The sequence below is a fragment of the Chroicocephalus ridibundus genome, chromosome 7 (genome assembly GCF_963924245.1).
Source record: "Chroicocephalus ridibundus chromosome 7, bChrRid1.1, whole genome shotgun sequence".
Taxonomy (NCBI): domain Eukaryota; kingdom Metazoa; phylum Chordata; class Aves; order Charadriiformes; family Laridae; genus Chroicocephalus; species Chroicocephalus ridibundus.
In genome coordinates, this window is record NC_086290.1 from 56901227 (window position 1) to 56911915 (window position 10689).

The 10689-nt window shown below is 51.9% G+C and overlaps 1 protein-coding gene across 4 annotated transcripts in view; it reads left to right on the plus strand.

Annotated features, from left to right (window-relative positions):
* Window positions 1-10689, plus strand: part of AP2B1 (adaptor related protein complex 2 subunit beta 1) — an 81184-nt gene that overhangs the window by 67360 nt on the left and 3135 nt on the right. For all 4 annotated transcript variants that reach the window (XM_063341264.1, XM_063341266.1, XM_063341265.1 and 1 more), the window contains 3 exons: window positions 949-1033; window positions 1756-1842; window positions 10184-10338. In XM_063341264.1, coding sequence (XP_063197334.1) covers window positions 949-1033; window positions 1756-1842; window positions 10184-10338 — 327 coding nt within the window. The remainder of the gene's footprint in view (window positions 1-948; window positions 1034-1755; window positions 1843-10183; window positions 10339-10689) is intronic.

Here is a 10689-nt window from a genome sequence, read left to right on the forward strand (position 1 = left end):
AAATGAAGCCCAGAGCTACCTTTTCCTCTGCTGTCGTATGACAGTGCACTTTCTCAGACCTCCAGTTTGCTCCTGCTGTACCGTCAGCTCTCAGCCTGGGGAAAACTGAAAGTGAGATGGCTCTCCGCGTTAGCAGAGATTAGTCGGTAATGTGGCAAGCACGTGTGATAAAAGGCAATCCAGTGCATCTCCCTGGCTGGCGGAGTTTAATGACGCTGAGAATTAAGTCTTTTGTCAAGTGATCTTTTTTTACCTGCCCTGATTGCTCTGTAGCAGGGCTTTCTTCTCCCAGGAATCAACACCCGGCACGTGTTCATGAAGGTAAAGGCAGGAGACTTGGGAGATGCTGCAAGGAAGGTGCAGGCTGTGGACCAGCTTCAGGCTTTCTAGAAAGTGTCCGACCTGAGATAACGACTAATCAAGGAGTCTACGTGCTCAGACATGACGGAGAGCTGGGGGTGAAAATAAAGAATACACAGGGCTTTGGAGCTGGGGAATTACAAGGGTGAGATGGCAAAGGCGGGGGGGGATGGAGAAGCTCGTGTGCAATGTGACAGATGTGACAGTAGCTGTGTGCAGCCAGGGGATGTGAACGTACCTCGGAGGTGGAAGAAGTGAGGGGAGGGAGAGGCTGAACGAGAGCAGAAGAGAGCAAGGACGCTGGCTGTGGCCCCATCAGTGCAGCGTGGTGAAGTGCTCGGAGGAGAAAATGGAGCAGCTTTTAGTGAACATGGAGCGAGCACAGAGGGGTGGGACTGATCCTTGTCTGCAACCACCCAGAAGCGCAGTAACATCTCTGCAGGTGGTCTCACGTTCAGAGCTGGCCTCTGCCCGGACAGAGCGTGCCAGGGTGCGCGGGCAGGCGATGAGATGGTGCAAAATCTCGGGATCCCTTTGGGCTTGCAGCTGATCGAGACGTTTTAACCCCCGCTTTTTCTTCTGTAACAGGTGGCTGTGAAAAACAACATTGATGTCTTTTACTTCAGCTGCCTAATTCCTCTCAACGTGCTTTTCGTAGAGGATGGCAAAATGGGTGAGTGCTTTTAGGTCTGTGGTCAGCCTCCCTCAGCCAGGCTCTGCTCACAGCCCCCACCTGGGGGCACTTGTCCCATGGCTGAAGTTCGTGTGGGTTTGGCCACAATCTTCATGCCAGTGCATCTCAGCAGCCTGGATTGATCTGTGGTGGTTTGGTCACCTGTCCCTGTTGTCCTGCAACCCTAATAGTTACCAGAACCCAAGTCTCTGCTCTGATTCCCTGCCAGACAAGGGATGGATCTGTTTTCTTTGAAGCTGATTTCTTGGGGGTGGGTCGTATTTAGAGGGTTTGGTTCACTCAGATGGGTGTAGGATTTGTCCCTATTCCACTTTCACTGTAATTCATGCATTCATGGTCACCTTCATTACATTGTTGTTTGAATTGGCTGGGAAGTTGCTTGTCAAGCAGCTTTCACTAACGTGATCCTAAACGTGTGGATCTCCCTCCTTCCTCGTCAAATCCCGCCAGTTCTTGGTTTGTAAACAGCTCATGTGGTAGAAACAGTCTCTGGTTTGGGGGCTCCAGAATCCATCAAAGCTTTGCTGCTTTTACAGTGACACTGAAGTTGTCATCGAGCAAATCCTGGATCTGACCACAGCAGGGCAAAATTCGACCAAAAGATCTTTTCTTGTCTCTACTTTGTATCATTCTGCGGTGAATTAATTAATGCTTCGGTCCTGTGAGGATCCAGAAGTGCTGATTGTCTTTCTCACTTCTAGAGCGCCAGGTCTTCCTTGCAACATGGAAAGATATTCCAAACGAAAACGAGCTTCAGTTCCAGATTAAAGACTGTCACCTGAATGCCGGTGAGTAGCCTGATTCTACCATGCTGAGAGCACTTTTGATGTGCGGTCACTGGACGTCACCTTGTTAATAGCATTGTCTGTGGCTAACGGGTAGGTGGGTATCGCGCTTACGAACAGAACAGCCTTGGATCCTAGGGCTTGTTTCAGTAAAAACTTTAGCTGCGTCCCCATAAAAGCACATCTGAAATCCCAGATTTTAGATTTTACCTATGTGCTTCCTCCTTTCATTGTGGACTTTCTATTCTCGTTTCTCTTTTATACTTTGTTTCTCTGCAAAGCTGCTGTTTTAAGTTGAGCTGAGTAGGGTGCTGGGGCTGTTCAGCAATCCTGTTCTGCGACTGCGTGTTTCAGGCGAGGTGTTCCAGCCCCGACTTTAACCCACTGCATAGTCCCGGGCCAGTCGCTTTGCCTTTCAGCATGCTCTTTCTCCTTTGCGTTGTGAAAGAGTAACCCTACGTACCACTATGAAATGTTTTGACATCTGTGGAGGACAGGCCATGTGAGAAGAGTTCTGGTCTGCTGCCGTTAGCTGCCGTATTGATGCACTTTGATCATACCTTGTCCTGTTCAGCTGTCTGGTTGCCTCTGTGAGCATCCTACTTGTACGTATGACCTTACTGCTGCTGAAGGGTGAGGGACTGTTTAAAAAAAAAAAAAAAAAAAGTGGAATGAGGCCAGCGTAGCAGCTTTGCTCCTGTTTAAGAGGTTCTGGACAGGAGCCAAGTGATTCTACCAAAAGCTGCTACGTTTCATAGAGGAAAAAAAGTGTCCCTATTGATTACAAACCCTGTAACCTTTTTATTCTCCCGTGTCTGCTCTTAGACAATGAGCACCCTCTTGCTTCAATTGCAGGCAGAAACCACGGGTCTCTTTGTACTCGTAATTATTACTATTTGGGAATATAAAAGATGGAGCTCACAAGAGGGGGAAAAAATAGCAGCTGTCGGACCTTATGACTTGATTTCACTGTGGGGTTTCAAATGAGAACAATCTCTGCGCCTCCCCCAGCCCTCCCTCTGCTCCCGGCCGAGCTTGGCATTGCCTCTCCCCCTGCACTGCAGGGCTGCCGCCGGTGGTGCCTCTGCCCCGGCTGTGCCCGAACCGCACTGCCCACAGCTCTTTCCATCTCAAATCAGAAACGGTGGTGGCTTCTCGTGCTTGGTGCTGGGGCGTTGTGGTGCCGGCTAGCGGAGGATGGAGTTAGGAGGGAGAGAAGGGGTGTGCGTGGCTGGGAAGATGAGCAGTGGCGATCCTGCAGACTGGCCCGTGCCCCCTACTCCCTCCAAAATAAAATGTTAGAAAATATGGAGTGACGGGCAGTGGTCCCCATTCCAGGGAGGGTTTGCCAGCTCCGGACCAGACTGCTTGCTCAGGCCTGCCTGAACTGGTGGTATTCAGTAGAGAACATGTTACAAGCTCGCAGGGAGATCACGGGAACGCCAGGCGATTTCTCTGCAGCGGTACCTGCAGCCATTGCCAGGGCTGAGACGAGAAGAGGCTTCTCTCGGTGCTTTAGCAAGAGCCCTGGACACGGTGCCTCTCCCGAGCACGATCCGTCACTTGGGATGCTCGGGGGTGTGCGGGATCTGCCAGCCTCTTTGGCTTATGTACGGGAGAAAGTGGGTCACGTCTCATAAACAGATTTCAAACACTTCCATCCGCTGAAGCTTCTGTTTTTGTATTTCCGCTGCCGACACCTCCTCCCTCTTGCAACGGTACCGGCCGTTTCCTTCCTTGACCACCTGGGCTTCAGCACGGAGCAGGCCAACAGCTTGCAGGAGGGAAAACTAGGGAAATGTTGTGTGCTTGTCTTATTTTAACTACCAGTGCAACCCTGCCTGAGTCTGCTGCTCACCTTGATTTCATCTAAGCAGTAACCTCCGCTAGTACAGACCATCCTAAGAGCATCAAACCCATCTGTACAAGGATCAGCTGGGCACCAGACCCCACGGATGGCTGGCTTTCCAGCATCCTTGGGGATGGAGACTTCTCGCAGCGTGGCAAGTGGCTGGTGGTGCACGCCGGGGCAGAGGCGAAATAAACTGTGTGAGCTCTGATGACAGCTGAATCCATCTCGCTGCTAGTTTATACCAGAGGGAGGGTGCGTGTCTGGCCACGTGCCGCAGTAGGGCGACAGTCTTTCAAGATTCACAGTCTTGATCATTTAAATCCAGTGAAAAGAGCCTTGTTTTAAGACACCTCCTTTCTTCCAAGAATAGCAACTCTGGGTACAAAATCTTTAGGAACTTGATCCTTGTGGAGGAAAGACTGATTCGCATTCAGAAGCCTCTCTTGTAGGAGATGCCTAAGCAGCATAAAGCTCTCGACCTGGGCTGTCGGCGGTTCTATTGTTCACCCATGAAATACCACCGCGGGCAGCTCTCATATCGCTGCATAAAGTAAGGTACGCAACGGCTGCCGTGGCAGAGCTGCGCAGAACAAAGTGTGCAGATTTCAACGCCTCCGAACTAAAACTTAGGAGGCGCTGGGTTTTTGCAACCCTTGGGCACAGATGAAAAGCTTCTAAGCGCCGCCGGCTCCGCAGAGGTGTGCAGCCGCCCTGTGAATCCCTATCCCTCCTCCTGCAACCGCTCCGATAAGTAATTCATGCCTCGCGTGAGCCCACCCACTTGGTGGCGAGTTGTCGTTGAGGCTCGGGGACGCATCGCACCATTCATGCTTCGGGTCTAACCGATTCCAGCCCAGTGACGCGGATTTAGCTGCGAACTAAAAATACCTCTGCTCCCAGCCGATGCGCCCTAATCGCGGCACCAGCAGCCACTTTAAATCGAGCCGCACAGCTGCAGCAGGCGCCGGACAGATGGAGCAGAGCCTGTGGAACGGCTGCTGCTGGGCAGAGGGCTGATGAGAAGCGTGGTCCTTGTACCCTTGTTGCCTGGCTTTTTCGTCTTCTAGCTGTAAAGAGCCTTTTCTTTCCTCACTGCTCAGATCTGCGCTGTTCCTGCACCGCGTGAGAAGCGGGGCTGAAGTTAGGCGCAGGCGTGCGGGAGGCCCTACCGAGCAGCTAAACAGGGCACGGTGATTTTCTTCGACAGAGAAACTGAAATTTGAATTTCGTTTTCTTTAAACCAAAGGGCTTGGAACAGGGATTTTTAGAGGGCTGGGATTTTATCTGTCAGGAAAGCAGCTTGTGCATTTCTTGTACATCCAGGGCTGGCTGGCTGTTACTGTGCAACAGTCACCTTACAGCACCTCCGGTGTAAACTGCAGGCTTTTCCCCAGGTTATTTCTTTTCTCCCTTCAAAGAAAAGGGAGATAAACACAGTCCGTCAGTGGAGATGCTTCTGTGCAAGTCTGTGCTCCCAGACCTTTGTGGGGAAGAGATCCATCCTGTGCCCACGGGGCAAGCCAAATAGGGTTGACTCCAGCTTTGATGGTTTGCAACAGTGATGGCAGCAAAAGCTCCCGTTCCCGGCAACTCACCCTGTAACAGGGCACAGAACAGCCAGAAAATCTTGGCTGCTGCAGGTAGCCCACGGCACCGCCAGCTGAAGCCTCGGGTAAGGTCCCAGGCTGCGGGGTGAGGAGCAGGTACCCTTAAGCGCCACTCTGATCCATGTCTCCAGCGTCTCTGTTTCCAAAAAAAAAAGCAAGTCCTGGACCCTTGAAGGTATTCCCACAGTTCCAAGTGACTCAGAGAGATGAGTGCTTAATTCTGGATGAGGGATCTGGGGCTCAGGTTCCCAGCGGTGAGAGCTGGCACCGGCCTGAGGCTGTTCTGTAGGGCTGGGGCCGTATGGCCGCGGAGGAGCGAGTCTCTCTGGACTGGGGTGGTGGGGCCAGCGTGTACTTGCGATGCACTGCACAGCTTGAGTTCATTAGTGCTCCCTTTCATGCATCTGCCTCTTAGGAAGAGGTTACGATAGCGCTATGGAGAAAACCATATTCGGAATTACAACTCATAATGAAAACCCAAGGTCATGGTTATATCCCAGCATTCTCATCTCTTATGAATCCAGTGCTAAATTAATTGATTTGGAGCTTTTTAATGAAAACATAAGAATCTAATGCATGAAGATAGATTCATAGACTCTTATGGCTGAAATAACCTGGGTGCTGCTGGTACAGCTATACCAGCCCCGGGTTTCCCTGCAACTGAACACGTGCTAAAGCTCAGTTTGCCTTGTTTACACTGTTTTTTTCAACACGCAAAGTTTGATTAAATTTTAAAGGACTGCTACGTTAAGCTAAGATATGCAAATCAGATTAGCTAAGTGGTTTTCTTTTTTAAAATTCTGCTTACCCAAAGCCACGGAGGAGAGAGGACAAGCTGGCTCGCCCAGGGAGGTGGAATGCCATTGCACAGGAGGCAATTGGTTGCTGTGCTGTTCAGCAGCTCAAGGAATTTTGGGTTTGCTTGCTTATTACTGTTCCACAATTTGGTGTGAAATGACAGCTTTACTGCTTGGAGTTGAATATGGCTTTATTGGTATGCAGTGGCCACTTTGCTGTGTTGGGTTTTTTTTTTCCCCTCAAGTAATTTGCTAATGCTAGAACAAAGAGAAATTGGATTTTCTTATTGGAATAACCTGGGATGCAGTCATGTGCAAGCTTCCTGGTATGGGTTGGTTTTTTTTTCTGTATGTGCAATTCTAGTATCCTGATCATTTAATAAATTACAGAACCCGTACATATTACATATCTTGGAAATGAAGGTACTGTCATAATATTAACTAAAGTGCCTCCCCACTGGATCCCAGTCTGCAGATGCCTCTGGTATTTGAGTGCAGTTCTTGGCTGGATGCTCAGAACCATTCAAGTGTTACTAGAAACGGCTCAGGGATGTTTTCAGCTACTGCAGCACAAAATATAGGGAGTAAATTTTACTTGCCGATATCCAGTGCTCGTTGCAAAATGCCAGGAAGGTCCAAGCTCAAAAAAGGTGTGTTGTCGGTGTTGGTTCTGAGTCGGGCACGTCCTTTGTGAAAACTCCCGTTGTTGCCAGTTGGTTGTCTTGGCTGTTTGAGTTTGGAAGGGAAATTCTTCAGCTGTATGGGGATGAGATTTAAGCATGTCCTTTGCTTTTTACCCAGAAGGAAAGTGCTGTTGAAAAGAATTTAATTATTTCAGTGCAAGGGAGGAGACCTTGTCTAGCTGTTCTGCCCTGCCTGCTTGTCTTTCCACGTGTGCTATTTAGTTGTTGGACTGAGGCAGGGTAAAGAATTCTGTTTAAAAAACAGAAGACGAGGGAACAAACCAACAAAATACCCCTGAAAGATGGACCGATGGCAGAAGCTTCCCTGGTGTTGGTGATGGGGAAATCTTTCTGTATCCTTACATTGTGCTTCAAGAGGGTTTTGAGAATAAGCTCGGAGACAAAAGAAAAAGCGCTGCAGAAAGTTGCTTTGCAAGGTCAGATGTAGCCTGTGCCGTCTTGCAGAAGGACTTTGTGGCTCTGGTTTGCAGAGTCACCAGACCCCGTGTGTGCAGGGAGACGTGTCCCCAGGCGGCACGGCTCAGCCCTCTCCTGCCTGTGCCGGGCACTAACCGGGGCTTCGCTGGGTGCTGCGCTCTCGTTCCCATACCAGCAGCCCTGTCCGGAGCTGGGCTCAGCACGCTGCCCCCACCAAATACCTGCCTTGTGGAATTTTTAGTTTAATTTTTAAAAAAAAAAAGGCTGTGCTGTCACATGGCATTAGCCGTCCTGCCTTCAGCCTGGCACTGTTGCTTAGCAACTCTGCCCGATCTCCAAAAATCCCCAAATCCTGACACTGGGGAGCACAGGAGGGACGGGAGCTGCCACCTGGGGGGAGAGGGGAGTAGGTTCTTCCTAGTCCCCAAATCTGTGCTGAGGGAGGGGGCAGGAGGAGCTGGGCAAGCCGAGCATCACCACTCCAGCCTGCTCCCAATTGCTGCAGGTGTCTGGCTGAGACAGGGTATGTGTTGTAGGGTTCTTTGCACTCTTCAGACGGTAACTGACGTCAAACAGAAAACAAGCTTTCCTAGGAGTTTGCCCTGCCTCAGTTTCCCTCCCTGTATCCCCCTACAAGCCCATCCCTGCATGGAAATCTGCCTCCCAGCAGAGGCAGCGGCTGTTTAAATTGCAAGAGGTGCCATCACACGGTTGAAGGCTTTGGCGCAGGAGCAGCTGCTGTGCGGCCCCGTCTCGCCCGCTGTGTCCCCGGCGCGCAGCTCCCCGGGGGGCAGGAGCGCTCCCCTCCTCTGCCGTCACACCGCCTGGTGGGGCACCAGCCCCACAGCTGCCAAAATCACAGCCTCCCGCTTGCAGCCTTGCTTCCGACCCTGCACCCACGCTCCCTGGGGAATGCCTTGGCTCTGACAGCATCCCCCGGCGGAGGGGGAGACTGCTCCCGGCAGGAAGAAAGATTTGCTGGAGAAAGTCTTGAACCTTTGCCAGCAATTCCACTTCCAGGATGCATGTCCAGAGGGGGCTTCAGACCAGCGAGGCTTAACCACAGCCTGTTAAAATTGGGCAAACAAAATCACATTTAATACCCACGTCCCTCGCAAACAATGATGCGCTCTCTGAGCCGGCGCTTGTGCTGAACGCTGTGCCTCCGCAGAGCCCCACAGGCTGCTCTCGCGGGCTGGAGGGGCATCGGGGATGGGAGTCTGGGCTTCAGCCCCAGCGGGTGATGTCCCTCCAGTGCGAGTTTCTCCCAACCGCGCTCCCTGCGAGCCGGGGACAGCTCTGCATTGCCCGTTTCCCTGATCTGGATGAGTTTGTTGTGTAGAGGAGGAGTGGAGGTGGGAGGAGGAGACAGAGGGGTTTTAAGCAAAGGATCTCATTAGTTACTTATATCTGCCAGTTTCCATAGTAACTGGGGAAGAGAGGAAAACCTAAATCTGAGTGTGTCTGGGTAGCTGGATGCCTGAACCCTCCTCAACCTGCACGCAGCCGCTCTGGGGAGCTGGGGAGCGAAGGGGTTCAGCCCAGCCGCAGGCGAAGGGTCCAGGCTGCCCGTGGAGCTGCTCCGCAGCCCTGGTTATCAGCGCTGCCCCGGGGAGAGGCAGCGGATCCGGGTCTCTGCGTCGGTGTGTGGATCTGTGGGGCCTTTGCTTTCCCGCTTCTGCCACCCCCTGGTGCATGAACAGCCTCTGCTGTCCCCTCTCTAATCCCTCCATGCGCCTGCTTGTGTCCGTTCTCAGATCCAGCACTGATGCCGGAGGATCTCTGTGGGTGCAGGGATGGATTAGAGCTACACGGTCGCTTTGTGCTGCTTCCCTGCTGCTGTCCTGCTCCTCACACTCCTTGAAATGGATCCCACGTCTCGTGGCTTTCAGTGCAAATTGGTATAAGGCCGCGTCTCTCCCCTGCTTTTTATCAAAAGTGCCCAGCCTGCTGATAATGGCCCAGCATAGACAGGGCGTTCCACTCTGTCCTACCAGAGAGCTTGAACGAGTTAAATTGCTCCTGTTGGGCACCAGGAATGGGAATTTGCTAGTGATGCGTATCGGGTGTGTGGAGTCCTCCTCCCGAGCCTTCCACCCAAAGGATGAATGTGCCCCTTGTATTGGCATCCAAAGGCTGAGGTTTGCCCAGCTCCGTGCTGGGCTGAGAAACCCCTTGGCATCCGAAGGCCGCTGGTTTGGGTCTGTGTGTCCTGCATATTTGCCTCTGGTCTTGTTTCTTTGTAAGGTCCCTTAGAAATAACGTGTGTCGTGGTTACATCCGTACAGGTCTCCGGGTGAAATCGCACATCTTCTGCGAGTGCTGGGGTCGTACAGTGTGTTAAAACTGTATTGCAGCACTATGATGTCTGTGGGTTTTTACCCTTTCAAGTGATTGCTTTTAAAAAAAAAAAAAAAAAGAGGAAAGGATTTTTACTGCCTTGTAGGACATCGGTTTGGCCAGAAGTGTCTGTGCGAGAGGGGGCGAAGCAGGAGGGAGCTGTCGTGGTTGGGACGGGACCTCAGAACCAGGCACCGGAGCGAGCCTCGGGCAGGGATCTTTGTTCTTCTCCGCCTTCATTATCTGAGTTTTGGCTGGCGCCAGGTTAGCCTGCCTGGGGCTTGCTGGGAGGTACAGATAGAGCAGAGACCTCTTCCCCGCTGAGCTGCAGACTTTCGCCTTGATAAAGGCGAGACCCAGAGCAGTGAGCAGTAAGTGAAAGCCCTGCAAGGCAGGCGAATGCTTCACAAGGGATCGTAGCCTGAGAGGAATGAGGTGGGTCTGTGGAAGGAAATTGGAACTTTTTCTCCTTCTGTCACGTCTGCTCCTGTCCCCAGAGAAAACTCTGGGCCAGAAGTCAGCGTTCCCTTGTGCGCGTGCATCCTGGGAATGCTCCTCTGGGCTCTCCCGTCTCTGCAGATGATGAATCTGAATTAACAGATGCGTTTTCCTTCCTTCTCTCTGAAGACACCGTCTCCAGCAAACTGCAGAACAACAACGTCTACACCATCGCCAAGAGGAACGTGGAGGGCCAGGACATGCTCTACCAGTCTTTGAAACTCACCAACGGCATCTGGATCTTGGCCGAGCTTCGCATTCAGCCGGGGAACCCGAACTACACGGTGAGGTGTCGGACTGCGGAGGGCACGTGGCGCGGGCTGGGATCCTTCCAACTCGCCTTGCCCACGGAGCCGTTTCTCCTTGCTTTGCCTAATGTGCTTGTGTTAGGGGAGATCCTGTTAATTTGACTGAGGGGTTAGGAACACCCACTGAACTGGAAAAAAGTGGGGAAAGAATAGAATTACACTGTTCTGTCACCAGTGAGCTGGGAGAATGCCCACTCAGCAACGAGCAGTTACTTGCCAAGGTTACCCAGAGATAAAGCCAAGAGACATTAGCGAGAAAGCAGTGCCAGGATGCCCTTCCCCCTCTCATAAACAAGGAGAAATTTATGCCCTGCCGCGTTCCTGCGG